We start from the raw sequence: 17022 nt of genomic DNA, 5'->3' as shown, positions 1-17022 counted from the left end.
CTACTAAAAATGCAAAAAAAAAAAAAAAAAAAAAATTAGCCGGGCATGGTGGCGGGCGCCTGTAGTCCCAGCTACTTGGGAGGCTGAGGCAGGAGAATGGCATGAACCCGGGAGGTGGAGCTTGCAGTGAGCCGAGATTGCGCCACTGCATTCCAGCCTGGGCGACAGAGCGAGACTCCATCTCAAAAAAAAAAAAGAAGACAATTAGTAAAGGCAGGTATTTGTGGAGCAGAAGGGAGTGAAGTTAGGGGATTCATGCCTGGCAATTTTTCTTTTTTTTTTTTTTTTTTTTTTTTTTTGAGACGGAGTCTTGCTCTGTCCCCCAGGCTGGAGTGCAGTGGCGTGATCTCGGCTCACTGCAAGCTCCGCCTCCCGGGGTTCACGCCATTCTCCTGCCTCAGCCTCCCGAGTAGCTGGGACTACAGGCGCCCGCCAACACGCCCTGCTAATTTTTTGTATTTTTAGTAGAGACGGGGTTTCACCGTGTTAGCCAGGATGGTCTCGATCTCCTGACCTCGTGATCCGCCCGCCTCGGCCTCCCAAAGTGCTGGGATTACAGGCTTGAGCCACCGCACCCGGCCTTTTTTTTTTTTTTTTTGAGATGGTGTCTCGCTCTGTCACCCAGGCTGGAGTGCAATTCACAGTGAGCACAATCTCAGCTCACTGTAAACTCCACCTTCCAGGTTCAAGCGATTCTCCTGCCTCAGCCTCCTGAGTAGCTGGGATTACAGGTGCACGTTACCACTCCCAGCTAATTTTTGTATTTTTAGTAGAAATGGGGTTTCACCATGTTGGTCAGGCTGGGCTTGAACTCCTGACCTCGTGATCCGCCTGCCTCAGCCCCCCAAAGTGCTGAGATTACAGGCATGAGCCACCGCACCTGGCCAACCTGGCAATATTTCTGTGGGGTAGGAAGCTATGTGATTGACTAGGGGTGACAGGAAGGAAGTGGGAAGAATGTTGGGGGAGTGCTGGAGGCAGCCCTTCCCGGGTAAGGCTTGCTGTGGCAAATCTGATGATAACCCAGGGTGGGCCAGCCTTTTGCTGGCGCTGAGCACGAAGCAGCTGCCAAGAAGCAAACAGAAAAGCCCACGCCCACACAGAGATGTATGGATTTTTTTGTTTTTCTTTTAGGAACAGAAATGAATAAAAGTCGCTGGCAGAGTAGAAGAAGACATGGGAGAAGAAGCCACCAGCAGAACCCTTGGTTCAGACTCCGTGATTCTGAAGACAGGCAAGTGTGCTGCTCTGGGGAGCCACTTTTGCCCAATGTGCTTCTGGCACTGTACACATGGCATGTCACCCACGCTCACAGGTGTGGAGATCATCTGGGGGCTTGTCCCAATGCAGGTTCTGATTCCGTAGGTCTGAGGGGTCTTGAGGAGAGCCTGCCTTCCTAACGTGCTCCCAGGGCTTGTCGCTGTGGTGGGTCAGCCCACCGCACTGAGTAGTGAGGAGAGAGGACCACTCTCTGTTCTTTCGTAAGTGACCATGACCTCTGGCCAGAGCATTCGCCATAAGGCTAGAGGTAGACGTTATCTGATACAACTGGAACCGCGCGCAGTGGCTCACGCTTGTAATCCCAGCACTTTGGGAGGCCGAGGCAGGCGGATCACGAGGTCAGGAGATCGAGACCACGGTGAAACACCGTCTCTACTAAAAAAATACAAAAAATTAGCCGAGCGTGGTGGCGGTCGCCTGTAGTCCCAGCTACTTGGAGAGGCTGAGGCAGGAGAATGACGTGAACCCGGGAGGCTGAGCTTGCAGTGAGCCGAGATTGCGCCACTGCACTCCAGCCTGGGTGGCAGAGCGAGACTCCATCTCAAAAAAAGAAAACCGTTTCTCCATTTTGTAGACTTTTTATGCAAATACCTTTGTGGAAACCAAATTTTATTAATTCAGCCTGAGTCTTGGACAAGGCTATACACTCATGCTTCGCTTAACAAGGAGGAATGCATTCTGAGGAATATGTTGTTAGGCAATCGTGTCATGCAAACATCATAGCACATACGTTACAAATCTACATGGTACAGCCAGCCACACACCTAAGCTATATGGTGTAGCCGATTGCTCCGAGGCTGCAAACCTGTACAGCATGTGACTGTACTGAATGCTAGAGGCAGTCAGGACACAGTGGTATTTGTGTATCTCAACATAGAAAAGATACAGTAAAAATAGGGTATATAAGATTTTTTAAAAATGGTATACCTATATATGACACTTCCTGTGAAAGGAGCTTTCGGGACTGGAAGTCAGTGATTGAGTGATGAGTGAACACAAAGGCTTAGGACATTACTGTATACTAGTGTAGACTTTAAAACCCTGTACACCAGGCTACATTATATTTATTTATTTACTTAAGAGATGAGGTCTCACTCTGTTGCTCAGGCTGGTGTCAAACTCCTGAGCTCAAGTGATCCTTCTGCCTCAGCCTCCCAAAGTGCTACGATTACAGACGTGAACCACCACCCAGGCCAAGGCCACATTAAATGTATTTTAAAAATAAAGTTGGCTGGGCTGGGCGTGGTGGCTGACGCCTGTAATCCCAGCACTTTGGGAGGCCAAGGCAGCTGGATCACTTGAGGTCAGGAGTTGGAGACCAGTCTGGCCAACACGGCGAAACCCCGTCTCTACTAAAAATATAAAAATTATCTGGGTGTGGTGGCACACGCCTCTACTACATCATTCAGCCTATAATTCCCACAGAAGCTACTTGTGGATTTACACATCAAGTGTTTCAGCCACGGCTCTATCCCAGTGTTACTGAACTAATCACCTCTGTCCCCCAAACCCCAGTTTCTCTGTCTGTAAGATTGTGTAGTCAAGTAAAATTTAAACTTTTTGTGCTACTGAATCCAATAAAGAATGAAATTCACCTAGCATTGTAACTGCTGTTGTGCTGACAAATGAGCCCAGCTGGTAAAATTCTTATTGGCAGAGATTTCTATTTTTCCTTTTAATCTGGAAAATTCCTCAAGATCTCACAAAATGCTCGAGTGAGAAGATAAGAAGAGGGAATCACTGTGACATCTGTCCTCTTTTAAAGAAAGAAAAAAGAATGAAAAACCAAAACCTTGCCCTATTTTGTTTTATTTGCAAGAGGGGATCAGTGCTTCTCAAGTAATCAGAAAGGTCAGAGATCAGAGTTGAAGGCTGCAGAACTGCCCAAATGGACCCCCGCCCCCCGTCAGAATGGCTGGAACTCAAGCCCTGGGCTGCAAGTTAACACAGCTGTGTGTCAACAGGTCTGACTCCTGGGCAGCACAGCCCGCTCACGATTCTGGCCATGGTGATGACGAGTCTCCGTCGACCTCGTCTGGCACAGCTGGGACCTCCTCTGTGCCAGGTAAGGCCACTTGCGGGGTAGGACTCCTGGCCCCTGTGCACAGGGAAGGCTGAGACCCATTCCTGGCTTGGAAGGAATTCCAGGAACAAATTGAAACACTCAGGGAAGGAGCTGGGTGCGTCAGGAATGGTGGTCATGAGGCAAACCGCCTCCCCCAGGACAGCATAGTCCAGGATGTTGCCTGACAAGGCAGCTCATCCTCGCTCTCAAAAAAGACAGGCAGCCACGAGGTGGGGGGACAGGCCACTGGGCACCCAACTCAGGTGGTCAGTTCACAGTGGTTGAAATTGGTGCATTTAATTTTTTTGTCTAAAGAGCTACCTGGGTTTTACTTTGACCCTGAAAAGAAACGCTACTTCCGCTTGCTCCCTGGACATAACAACTGCAACCCCCTGACGAAAGAGAGCATCCGGCAGAAGGAGATGGAGAGCAAGAGACTGCGGCTGCTCCAGGAAGAGGACAGACAGAAAAAGGTGGGCTCCTCACCCCTTCGCCGCCTGTCCTCTCCGCTGCTGCCAGCACCTGTCCATCCACTGTTGAAAAGGGTGCCAATTAGATGCCCCTGTGACACTTAGCAGAGGCACCTCAGGGGGTGTGGCCCCAGCTTTTCCCTGACAGGAAGAAGACAAGAATAAGAACAGCCAAGAGCCCTCTCTTACCATCCCCGTTTTCTTGTTTGATAAGTTTTTTTTTTTTTTTTTTTTTTTGAGGCGGAGTCTCACTCTGTTGCCCAGGCTGGAGTGCAGTGGCATGATCTCAGCTCAGTGCAACCTCCACCTCCCAGGTTCAAGCGATTCTCCAGCCTCAGCCTCCTGAGTAGCTGGGACTACAGGCACGTGCCACCATTTTTAGTAGAGACAGGGTTTCACCATGTTGGCCAGGTTGGTCTTGAACTCCTGACTTCAAGTGATCTGCCTGCCTCAGCCTCCCAAAGTGCTGGGATTGCAGGCGTGAGCCACCGCACCCAGCCTTCTTCAGCAGTTCTAACATTTTGTCATTCCTGAAGGAATCTTGGGAGGCAGTGTGATATAATTTTAGTAACTGTTTTTTATTTTTTGGGTTTTTTTTTTTTTTTTGAGACAGGGTCCCACTCTGTTGCCCGGGCTGGAGTGCAGTGGCATGATCTCAGCTCACTGCAACCTCCGCCTCCCAGGTTCAGGTGATCCTCCCGCCTCAGTCTCCCAAGTAGCTGGGATTACAGGTGCCTGCCACCATGCCCAGCTAATTTTTGTATTTTTTTATAGAGATGGAGTTTCACCATGTTGGCCAGGCTGGTCCCAAACTCCTGGCCTCAAGTAATCCGCCCACCTTGGCCTCCCAAAGTGTGGGATTAGAGGTGTGAGCCACCATGCCCGGCCCAGCTGTCTATGTTAAATAGAAGACCAGGATGCATGGTTTGGAATACACGCCATCTTGTCTGTTTGGAATACAGACCAACAGGTCTAGATGCTAGCATATTTTGTTGTCAAGGTAGGCAATGGAATGTAAAGTTCCAGCCCTGGGTCACCACGGGTGGAATGGAGAGTGGTGCAGACCTGTCTGCAGTCCCATTGCTGCACTCACGAACCTGGTGGCTTCGTCCCCCCGGGTGTATGTGGATGGGGAGCGTGGGCAGAGTTGACAAGCAGACTTTCTCGCTCACACTTTCTTCTGCTGGGCCTTTCCTCTTGCCAAGGAAAGGAGACTTGGAAAGGACACCGTCGGATTTTTATGCATATAATTTCTGCCAATTTAGTGCCTATTTCCTTCATTACGTCCTATGGAACTAAAAACATTCTCCGTTATCCCATAACAAATAAATCTTCATTAAATTGTTCCCTTTTTTTAATAAATATAGATTGCCAGGATGGGATTTAATGCATCTTCCATGCTACGAAAAAGCCAGCTGGGTTTTCTCAACGTCACCAATTACTGCCAGTAAGACAATGCCTCTTTGTTATGTTTTCTTCATGAATGTTCTTTTCCTGTTTCTTATTTTCATGGTGTAAGAATCCAGTCTGGATAGACCATGTGGCTACCCCGTGAAGCACGTGCACTGTTGAGGGGCTTCAGTTCACAGCCTGCCTTCTGCTGCTTAAACCCACCCTGAGAAAGCTGTTCTTTCTAGAGTGAAGGCGGGGGACTCTTTCAGGAGGCTAGGGAGAGAGGATGGGGACGTAGGCAGAGATGGCTATTCTCTGTTACTCATAAGGCATTCTAGTAGAAGATCCTACAACTTCATTCCCATGACATTTCTGCATCCTTCCTTCCCTTCTAATGAGTTGTCACCAAAAATGGGGCATTAAGTGGATGTGTGTGTACTAAACCTTATCAAAGTACTTATGATGGCTGATACAATTCTAACTAAAACCCTGTGAAATAGGCCTATACTTTCCCCCATTTCCTGAAGAAGAGACTGAGGCTCAGAGTGGAGTGATTTGCTCAAGGTAAAGCTAGAAGTGGGGAACTGTCTGACTCCAACACCTGAGCGCCCAGCCCTGCGTCTCCTGCCCCCACTGTACATGCGCAAGTGAAGAACCTGCATTTGAGGCAGCTTCCTGGGGCACAGCCCTCGCACCTTGGAGCAGGGCCCCTTCAGGGAAGGCCAGAAACACCGTAGGTATCAGGCAGGGCAGGCCCCTCCTGTTTTCCTCCTTCTGAGACAGAAAGTTAAAAATCTAGTTAGATGTGTTCCTCACCCTGCAAAACAAGAGGCGGCTGTATCCTGGGGCTCTTCCCGGCAGCCGTATCCTGGGGCTTTTCCCAGCAGCGGAGTGCCCTCCAGACCATTGTTTCATCTCCTGCCCTTTGTCATCTCAGGAGACGGAGCTGTACTGAGTGATGCAGACACAACTCCCTCTAACTGCCACTCTTTGACTCTGCAAATGGGCCACCCACTTCTTCATTTTCATCTTCCTGAGCGTTCTGTGGGGAAACTCAAATTCGGATAGTCTGGGATCTTGCTCATCTCCATTGCTGAGAAGTACTGTGGAGCAGCAGGCTGACGAGGAGAGATAGGCGTCAGGGGGGCAGGGAAGGCCAGAGACCCCCTAATCTTCTTCATGGATGTCAGCTTCAGCATCCATGCCCCCACCCTCTGTTTCTGCAGTTTAGCCCATGAGCTGCGTCTCAGCTGCATGGAGAGGAAAAAGGTCCAGATTCGAAGCTTGGATCCCTCTGCCTTGGCAAGCGACCGATTTAACCTCATACTGGTGAGTGGGAGGGGGACACCTGTGGATGCCTAGGGTGTGGCTGCCACCCTCTGGACACTTTGTGGCTTAGCGTTGCCAGTCATCAAACCTGGCTCTGGAGAAGCCAACTGCAATGAAAGTAGGTGGCATCTTCTTGGTTGTACGATTTTAACCTGCCTGCTGGCTACCCGCTGGGAGATGCTGAGCTGGCAGGCAGGCTGTGCGGCGACCATCATCACCCCCACTTCAGCTCCATCGTTTGACGTCAGAGTCTGGACCCAGCCACACCTCGACTAAGAAACTTTACAAAATAACGTCTCTTTGGCTGTGTTGTGTATGCAATTAAAAAGGTTCACAGTGGACCTGGGGACATCTACTTCTTCCTGAACTGGGGCAGGACTTGGTGGCTAAACCTGCAGCCCAGTGTGCATTTGGTCACTAGAGGGTAGGACTCCTTGCTTGCTGCCCCTGGCCTCAGTGGCACCTCCCATCAACACACCTCCATCACATCATTTGCAGGGGGTGAAAGGCCTTCTCTGGTTTGAGTTGGACCCAAGCTAGAAGCCAAGGTCAGCCGCTCAAACCCAGGGGCCAGGGAAATGTTGGCAGAGAGCTAGAGGGTCCACTGCAAACAAAGGTCCCTGACCTCTCGATGGACCACGTAAGAGCAGGGCCTGCCCGGCAAGCCCTATCCTTCCTGGAGGCTGAGGGAAAGCCAGGGAGAGTGAGAGGAGGTTACAGAGGCAGGAGCATCTGGACTCAGTCATCTGCTGGTGGGACTGGAGGCTGATGCTAGAGATTGACCCTGGAGGTCGACACTGCATCCTCCTGCCCCAGGAGACCACCACAGTGGGGCCCTTCCATGTGAGGGGTGTTGGGGACTGGGCCCACATTCTCCCATGTGGCTTTTCTCTCCATGTGTGCTTGGGGGTATGGTTTGACTGAATGAGTAGAATCGTCTCTTGTGGCCCTTCCCTGGGGTAAAGTGGGTGGGGATGGTGGGGGTCATTGGTGTGTGGGGTCTGGTGATGCATAGGCCACTGTTCACAAGCCTGGACATCTTGACCCTCATGCTTCCTCTCTCCTGACCCAGGCTTTACATGTGGTAGGTCGTCTCCATCACCCAAAGTTACAGTGACTCTGGCTGGCCAGTGTGACCGCAGGGCCAGAAAGTGGCTTGGCACCTGGAGAGCAGTTTTTCAGATCTGAGTCTAGTTTCAATGATTCTTCTGGGAACATAACTTCTTCCTGCGTAAACTTAAAACGTTGGTACAGTTTCACCAAAACCAACGTCCAAACCTGTGTGTGGGTCTGTATTTATTAATATATACAAAACACATAAATATGTGGAGTTTTTGCTTTGAAATAGCAATTAACCACATCATGTTTTAAAATAAGAAAAGCTTAAAATAGCCCACATCTGGCACAGTGGTTCATGCCTGTAATCCCAGCATTTTGGGAGGCCTCGGCAGGTGGTTCACTTGAGCCCAAAAGTTTGAGACCAGCCTAGGCAACATGGGTAAACCCCGTCTCTACAAAAAAATATAAATTAGCTGGGTGTGGTGGTGTGTGCATGTAGTCCTAGCTACTCAGGAGGCTGTGGTGGGAGGATCACTTGATCCCGGGAAATCAAAGCTGCAGTGAGCCATGATTGTGCCACTGCACTCCAGCCTGGGCAACCGATCAAGACTCTGTCTCAAGAGAAAAAACAAAAATAGGGCCGGGCACGGTGGCTCACACCTGTAATCCCAGCACTTTGGGAGGCCGAGATGGGAGGATCACTTGAGGTCAGGAGTTTGAGACCAGCCTGACCAACATTGTGAAACCACATCTCTACTAAAAATACAAAAATTAGCTGGGTGTGATGGTGCGCACCTGTAGTCCCAGCTACTCAGGAGGCTGAGGTGGGAGAATAGCTTGAACCTGGGAGTCGGAGGTTTCAGCAAGCTGAGATGGTGCCACTGTACTTCAGCCTGGGCAACAGAGTGAGACTCCCTCTCAAAAAAATTAGCCCACATCCTGAGCGAGGCATAGTGCCTCACACCTGTAATCCTAGCACTTTGGGTGACTGAGGCAGGAGGATCACTTGAGGCCAGAAGTTCAAGACCAGCCTGGACAACATAGCGAGACCGTATCTCTACAAAAAAATATAAAAGTAGCCAGGCACAGTGGTTCTGCCTATAGTCCTAGCTGCTCAGGAGGCTGAGGAGAGAAGATGACTTGAGCCCAGGAGTTCAGAGTTATCATGAGCCATGATCATGCTACTGCACTCCAGCCTGGGTGACAACAGTGAGACCCCACCTCTTAAAAAAAAATAGCCTACATTTGAATGCAGTCTTTTTCTATTGCACGTTTTATTCAATGTAATTTTTTTTTTCATGGTGGTAAAAAAAAAAAAATAGTGCCTATGTAATAGGAACTAGCGTTTTTCCTACTGCGGCACAGCCTTCATGATGGCACATGACACATTCCTCTGGGTGGATGCTAGGACTCTCCCAAACCCACTTCTGAGTGAGGTCCTCATGCAGACCTCAGACTTTCTGGCCATGTCCCCTCACTGCCATTCTCATCCTTCCTCTTGAATTGTTAGATCAGACACGTGCTGGCTTTGCCCAGAGACGGCTGCACTGAGTTGGGGAAAGTGAGGTCATCTCCACTCTCGCTCATGGAGAGGAACTCTCACCTACTGAAAATGCACACAGCATGGGGGCCAGGAGAGACGGGCAGGTCCCTCTTAGGCAACCCACCAGGCGCAGCGTGGGAGGTCACCCACTGCCCCCTTCCCTTCTCCAGGCAGATACCAACAGTGACCGGCTCTTCACAGTGAACGATGTTAAAGTCGGAGGCTCCAAGTATGGCATCATCAACCTGCAAAGTCTGAAGACCCCTACACTCAAGGTGTTCATGCATGAAAACCTCTACTTCACCAACCGGAAGGTACATTGCCCATCCCTGTAGCCTTTCTGAACACTTGACCCTGGGGGTAGTTCGGCAAATTCAGGGTAGAGGAGAGCAACTGGGGAAGAGGGCAGAGCATGGTTACCTCATTTTTCCATAAGACTTGATTTTTACTTGAGCCTAGGAGTTTCAGACCAACCTGGGCAGCATAACATGCATGGTGAAACCTCGTCTCTACAAAAAAAAAAAAAAAAAAAAAAATTATCTGAGTGTGGTGGCGCGCACCTGTAGTCCCAGCTGCTTGGGGGCTCGGGGGGAGGTGAGGTGGGAAGATCACCTGAGCCCAGGAGATCAAGGCTGCAGTGAGCCATAATCGTGCCACTGCACTCCAACCTGGGTAACAGAGCGAGACCCTGTCTCAAAAAAATGGATTTATAGTTGCTGAGAACCCATAGGGAAAGAGAAGGACCCCAGGAGTTTCTTGTCTTGAAAAAGAAAGTGAAATGAGATGGTTGGGGTAGGTTGAAGCAGCGCTTCTTTAACTGGTCCTCAGGACCGTCCCTCCAGGGGTCCAGGAGTTTATCTGAAAGGGCCCACACCAGGGCACAGAGTTCCTTGGAAATGGGCGACAGTGACTGTGGCCTGGGTGGGAGGGGTCCTGCCCTGTGTGTTGGAGTGATGCGTCATCCAGCCAGGCTGCAGCCAGCACTGAGGCTTAAACAAATAAGAGGAGCTTGCTGTCTAGGGAGCAACCTTTAAGTTGCAGTGGGGTGATGGTGGCATCCGTGAGAAGCTGTGACTTGCTATTCAGTTGAGGCATAAGCCGCAAGATGGATACAGGTTGAAAATGGCTTCTGGGTGAAGAGAGATACACCTTCAGAGTTCGGCTTGTCTTCTGCCACTGTAGAAAATTCAGCCCTGCCCAGAGGGTATGCCAGATAGACCAGATGTCTCCCTGTGGGTCTGTTGAAGGACTCAGGCTTGAGGTTACTTCTGTCCTGCTCAAGCCCCGCCCTCAGAATGCTTGTTCTAGCCCATTTGAAGAGGAGCAGGACCTGAAGAGAGAAGTGACACGTCTATGTCCCCACACGTTATTCCACAGGAAAGCATATTACTGTAGAATAACTTTCATCTCGCTGTGTGCTTCCTTACCAGGTGAATTCGGTGTGCTGGGCCTCGCTGAATCACTTGGATTCCCACATTCTGTATCCTTTGGCAGAGGAAGAGGTTTGGTGGGCAGGCCACACCCTGACATGGACCTGGGTATCTGTGGGCTTCGTGACATGGCATCTTAGTGATCAGAGGACTGGGCCCTTGTGCACTTATATCTCACGCTGTAGAAAAAAAAACAGCGTACCTGGATAGAACACAAGGATGCCTGTGGAGCACAGAGAAGCAGCTGTGGTCCCATCATGGCTGTTTCTCAAGATGACATTGATGTCACTCTGTGGCAGACACTGTCTGGGCCTTCACATGCATGTGGTGGAGACAGGATGGGAACTCAGGCAGTCTGGCTCCAAGGCCGGCTCACTCTGCCACTGTGTGACGGGAGGCTCTCGGTTCACTACACAGACCCAGTATTCCTGCCAGAGAGCTGGTGTGGTAGCAGAGGAACAAGGCGGAAAGGAGCAGCACAGCCTTGGGGAGGAAGCCCAGCGCCTCCTGAGGCCAGGGAGGAAAACAGTGGTCAGGAGGGCAGGGTCCTCCTAGGGGAATCTGAGGGCAGGGTCAGAGAGGGGGTTCCTTTGGCAGTGGACATGGGTGTGTGGGCTCTGGGCCTCAGGTGCCTGCTGGCAACAGCTTTTTAGAGCACTCATCACACTAGTTTCTGCCTTCCTGGAGGGTGGGCAGAGCCACTTTGCTGAGAGCACAGTAGTACAGTGTCGTGGTCCCTGGCCTCTGGGACCCCTGGGGGCTCTTGATATGGCACAAGACTTGGCTCACCCAAAGCCACATGTTAATGACTCTTGTCCTTGGTTCATTCTCTTATTAAATGTGTTCTGGAAACAATGTGACTACTCATTGTACTTCACACCTACTTCTTGAGTTGTGATGAGGTTAACATTAGTTAACTCCTGTGAATGCACCTAGCAGTTTCTGGCAAATCATTGGTCCTCAACAAATGATAACTGAATCAGAATCTTTTTTGTAAATTTTATTTGTTTCACAGCACTCTATTTCAAAGGAGTTTTTTGGATTTTAATTTTTTTCAGAGTAAGGGGTCTTGCCCTGTCACCCAGGCTGGAGTGCAATGGTGCAATCATAGCTCACTCCGGCCTAGAACTCCTGGGCTCAAGTGATCCTCCTGCCTTAGCCTCCCAAGTCACTGGGACTGTAGGTATGCACCACCACACCCAGCTTACATTTCAAAGGGTGGTAGAGCCTAAATACATTAGCGACCTGATTACAAATTTATATAAGGCACCAAACTATGTGTGTTCTCTAAATTGAAAATTTTATGTGGCTTTCATTTGATGGGGTTCTGTAGGCTAGTGGGACTGACCACATGTTACTATGATGATTTAACCTGAGGGCTAAAGAGGCCAAGCTCTGCAGAGAGCAAAAACAAGAACCTCGCTCTCATTTCCCGTCTTTTAAAACAGCATGGTGTTCTCATGTTTCTGTGGGCTAAGGAGAGGGAAAAAAAAATCCATGTAATTGGGCTTAAAGGGATGGATGGTCCAACGCTTCATCAGTGGCTCGCCCTCTGGTGGCCGTTTCTGGTAATCTTCGTGCTTTTGTGCTAAAGATTTTTTGTGCTGCTTCAGAAGTTCAGGTAACCTTTTCCCTTTAGAAAAATGATACTTTGTTCAGACCTGCACTCTGCATTTTCCCTGCAAGAGTGGTGGGAAGTTAGATGGAATTCTTTATACACTTATTGGGCCCTTAGTTAACCTGTGGCCTGTCAAAGGATTAAATCTTAGCCTGGCTCCATAAGTACTCAAAGTTTGAGTATAAATAAGCTGAGATTCAGCAACAGTAACTAACATGCACATCCCACTTTCTTCACTTCCTTGCCCTCCAAACCCAGAAGCAACATAAGTTTATTTAGTGGCGGTGTTCTCATTTACAGTTTCAGCACCCTCTATATCCTGGAGATACTTAACTTAGAGCTTACCACCCAGAGCAGTATGTCACATACACATCACATACTCAGATAGTCAAGAATGTCACCTGGCCAGGCACGGTGGCTCACACCTATAATCTCAGCACTTTGGGAGGCCAAAGTTAGGGGATTGCTTGAGGCCAGGAGTTTGAGACCAGCCTGGGCAATATAGCAAGACCTCGCTACAAAAAAAATAATAATAATAAAATTCTATTAGCTGAGCATCATGGTGTTTGCCTGTAGTTCCAGGTACTCAGGAAGCTGAGGCAGGAGGCTCACTTGAGCCCCAGAGTTCAAAGCTGCAGTGAGCTGTGATCACACTACTGCACTCCAGCCTGGGTGAAAGAGAGAGACCCTGTCTCTTAAAAAAGAGAGAGAAAAGTGACTGGGCACAGTGGCTCATTCCCATAATCCCAGCACTTTGGGAGGCCGAGGCAGGCGGATCACTTGAGGTCAGGAGTTCAAGACCAGCCTGACCAACATGGTGAAACCCCGTCTCTACTAAAAATACAAAAATTAGCCAGGTGTGGTGGCACGCACCTGTAATCCCAGCTACTCAGGAAGTTGAGGCAGGAGAATTGCTTGAAAACCCGGGAGACAGAGGTTGCAGTGAGCCAAGATTGCACCACTGCACTCCAGCCTGGGCGACAGAGCAAGACTCCATCTCAAAAAATGTATATAAAAATAAAATGTTTAAAAAGATTTTTAAAAGTTACGTGATTGCTTTTCAGATATTTACATTTTCCAATGAGGAATATGTGTGGTCATTCAGACAACACCTATCAAGTACATGCAGTTACAAGGAGACAGAGACAGGCAACTCCACAAGTCTTCAGTGTAGGAGGAAAGCTGCATGCAGGAGGGATTGCAGCCACCTTCCTGGTGGGAGACCCATGAGGGCAGGAAGAGGTCAGGGACTCCTAATAGGAGGAGTTGGGAGAAAGCTTGGGATGTTTGGCAGCAGTTTGATATTCATGATGTCAGTGGCTAGGGAGCAGGGCCTTTCAAGACTGAATGCTCGCTCAGGGCTGTGGGAGGTCCCGGGGGTTGTGATTGTGGAGTCATTTTTGAAAATGATTCCTTTGGTGGCATTGTTGGGGGATAGACAGACGAGAGCAAGTCCTCAGACAGAAGCTGCTGCAAGACTAAGGGCGGCGGTGAGGGCGTGAAACGAGGTAGCAGGAGTGGAGGGAAGGGCACCAAGAGGCAGGCGCAGGTTCTAGCCCGGGCATCTTGTGATAGGAGAAGGCTCAGGATAGACCTCCCTACATGGCCGTAGGACAGAACTGGAATGTTTCCATCAGATTTAGAAACCAGGAGTTCATTGAAGATTGTGGTGAGAACATTTCTCTGGGAGGGTGAGGGTCAGGCCTGGGTTTCAATGGAGGAAAGGCAAGGGAGGGAGAATAAATACAGGCTCCTCTGGAGTGAAGTTTGGCTATGAGGGGAAAAGGAGAGGAACTGTGTTAGTCAGAAGACACACACGTAGGCAAGGGTATAAAGGGGCAGGTCAGAGAGGGAAATCCAATGACTATGCTCATGTGAGCAGAGACACCCACATGTAGTCAGGGAAATGCAAGTTTAAATAACAGGTATCACCTGGTACCCATTCAGATAAGCAGAAATTTTAAGGGCTGGTAGTGAGATATTCTGTGCAATGCCATTTCTGTATTTTTTTTTTAAACAAAAGCTGCTTTGTATTATTTACTGACAAATATATGTAGTGGAAATACGGCATGGCTTAGAAGAACTTACACCAATTTGAGAAGAGCAGTTCTCTTTGGGTAGAGGAGAAGGGAGAATTGGACTAGGGAGGGATCAGAGGGCTTTTTGGGATTTTTAATAGTACTTTATTTTTGAGACATGGGCTTACTCTGTCACCCAGGCTGGAGTGCGGTCACATGATCACAGTTCACCACAGCCTCAACTTCCAAGGCTCAAGCAATCCTCCCACCTCAGCCTCCCAAGGAGCTGGTACTACAGGCACACACCACCATGCCCAGCTAGTTTTTGTATTTTTTGTAGAGACGAGGTTTTGCCGTGTTTCCCAGGCTGGTCTCGAACCCCTGGGCTCAAGTGATCCTCCCGCCTCAGCTTCCCAAAGTACTGGGATTACATAGGCAGGAGCCACCACACCCAGCTTTTAACTATATCTGATTTGTTTTTCCCTTTAAAAAACATCTGAAGCTGGCCGGGCACGATGGCTCACCCCTGTAATCCCAGCACTTTGGGAGGCCGAGGCAGGTGGATCACCTGAGGTTGAGTGTTCGAGACCAGCCTGACCAACTTGGAGAAACCTTGTCTCTACTAAAAATACAAAATTACCTAGGGATGGTGGCACATGCCTGTAATCCCAGCTACTCAGAAGGCTGAGGCAGGAGAATCACTTGAACCTGAGCAGCAAAGGTTGCAGTAAGCCGAGATCGCACCATTGCACCCCAGCCTGGGCAACAAGAGCGAAACTCCGTCTCAAAAACAAACAAAAACATCTGAAGCTAAATGTGGACAGTGTAAACGCATGTTGAATCTGGACAGTGGGGGTTACTCTGTCCTAGGTTGTGTGCCATTTGACCTTCTGAAGGGTAAATGTCCATGCCTCCTCCCAGAGGGGAGCCTTGTGCCTAACTGTCCTTAACAGCTTTTTCCAGGCTATGCCTCATGGGACTCGCAGAGACTCCAGGCTGTGCCACCCTGCTCCCAGCGTCACTGTTCGTCAATAGTCACCCAGGTACAGGGTTCTCTTCCTTTAAAGAAATCTGTCCTCTGTCTCCCGAGAGCTGTGTGGGGGTGGCTTAGAGAGAAGTATGGAGCCGCTGCAGAGGCACTGTGGGAGGATTCCCTAAGCCTGTCCCAGGGTTAGTACCAGAAGCATGTGCTTTTTTACAGCATCTGCCCCTTTTTACCCATCTTGGGCCATTTCAGTCATTTCAGCAGCCAGAGCAGACTTAACGAACAGATTTGAATGCCTATGCACATCATTCAGAAAACACCTCCGAAGGTCCAAAGCACCTCAGGTGCTGTCAGGGATACTTAACAATCTGCCTACGTTAAGGCAATTTGACTCCTCCTTCCTGACAGCATTCTGGATATTACATTTTCAGTCTATCAGAAAATTAGGATCAATAAGACAAGGGTGAGAGGCCTCTTAAGAGTGTGGGCTTCAGGCAGACCTGGCACGAATCCCAGCTCTGCCCCTTGCCAACTTGAATGGAATGTTGAACCTCTCTAAAGTGGACAAGGCCTTCCCAGTCCACATCCATGGAGAATTAGGTGAGATCGCGCACGTTTAGCCCAGTGCCTGGTATTTCATTGCACAGCAAGCTTATGAGGCAGGAGTGTGTCTTACCACCATTTTACAGATAAGGAAACTGAGGCAGAGAGTTTCAGAATTTGTCTTAAAAAAGTAATTTTTAGTGTTGGAGGTCAGGCTCACAGTACCCTTTGGGGAGGTAGTAATTGGGAAAGGGATGTGAGGGAGGCCTCTGGGGTACTGGATTGTTTTATGTCTTGTCTTGTCTTTTCTTTCTTTCTTTTTTTTTTTTTTTTTTTTGAGATGGAGTTTCGTTCTTGTTGCCCAGGCTGGAGTGCAATGACACGATCTCAGTTCACCGCAACCTCCACCTCTGGGGCTCATGCAATTCTCCTGCCTCAGCCTCCCAAGTAGCCGGGATTACAGGCATGTACCACCACACCCGGTTAATTTTTGTATTTTTAATAGAGACAGGATTCTCCACGTTGGTCAGGCTGGTCTCGAACTCCTGACATCAGGTGATCCACCCGCTTCAGCCTCCCAAAGTGCTGGGATTACAGGTGTGAGCCACCGTGCCTGGCCTGAATTGTTTTATTTATTAACCTGGGTGGTGGGTACATGGCTATATTTAGTTTGTGATAACTCACTGAACTGTATCCTTACCATCTGTACATTCTATCATTGCAAAAGTTTATTTTAAAAAATATTTTGTCGAAGCACAGTGGCTCATGCCTGTAATCTCAACACTTTGGGAGGCCAAGGCAGGATAATCGTTTGAGCCCAGGAGTTCAAGACCAGCCTGAGCGACATAGCAAGACTCCAATCTCTACAAAAAATAAATAATTAGCCATGTGTGGTGGTTCACACCTGTGATCCCAGCTACTTGGGAGGCTGAGATGGGAGGATTCCTGGAGCCTGGGAGGTTGAGGGTGCATTGAGCCATGATCACGCCACGGCCCTCCAGACTGGGCAAAAGAACAAGACCCTGTCTTTAAAAAATATATATATATATATTTACGTGTGTGTGTGTGTGTGTGTGTGTATACACACACACTTGCCTGAGATCTCATAGCTGGTAGGTGATCGAGGATCGGAGCCACCTTACCTCCGACAGTATACTACCTCCCTGATATCAGTACTATTCATACTATAAACACGACTACTGGGAATGTTAACATAGATGGATTTTCAGAATAACCACTTGTGAGCCAGGCATCCCAGCTGAGTCTCTCTTGCAACCACAAAACCCAGA

The 17022-nt window shown here is 49.2% G+C and overlaps 1 protein-coding gene across 16 annotated transcripts in view; it reads left to right on the top strand.

Annotated features, from left to right (window-relative positions):
• Positions 1-17022, top strand: part of DCAF4 (DDB1 and CUL4 associated factor 4) — a 33396-nt gene that overhangs the window by 10781 nt on the left and 5593 nt on the right. For 9 of the 16 annotated variants that reach the window (XM_063644275.1, XM_063644272.1, XM_063644276.1 and 6 more), the window contains 8 exons: positions 1135-1234; positions 3246-3346; positions 3662-3819; positions 5184-5263; positions 6435-6537; positions 9310-9453; positions 10570-10619; positions 15169-15248. In XM_063644275.1, coding sequence (XP_063500345.1) covers positions 1143-1234; positions 3246-3346; positions 3662-3819; positions 5184-5263; positions 6435-6537; positions 9310-9453; positions 10570-10619; positions 15169-15248 — 808 coding nt within the window. In that variant the 5' untranslated portion in view covers positions 1135-1142. The remainder of the gene's footprint in view (positions 1-1134; positions 1235-3245; positions 3347-3661; positions 3820-5183; positions 5264-6434; positions 6538-9309; positions 9454-10569; positions 10620-15168; positions 15249-17022) is intronic. The other 7 variants (XM_063644277.1, XM_063644282.1, XM_063644279.1 and 4 more) reach the window with 2 other exon arrangements.

Source organism: Symphalangus syndactylus, chromosome 8, assembly GCF_028878055.3.
Source record: "Symphalangus syndactylus isolate Jambi chromosome 8, NHGRI_mSymSyn1-v2.1_pri, whole genome shotgun sequence".
Taxonomy (NCBI): Eukaryota; Metazoa; Chordata; class Mammalia; order Primates; family Hylobatidae; genus Symphalangus; species Symphalangus syndactylus.
The sequence above is the reverse complement of the archived record's forward strand: the minus strand, read 5'-3'. Positions and strand labels throughout refer to the sequence as shown.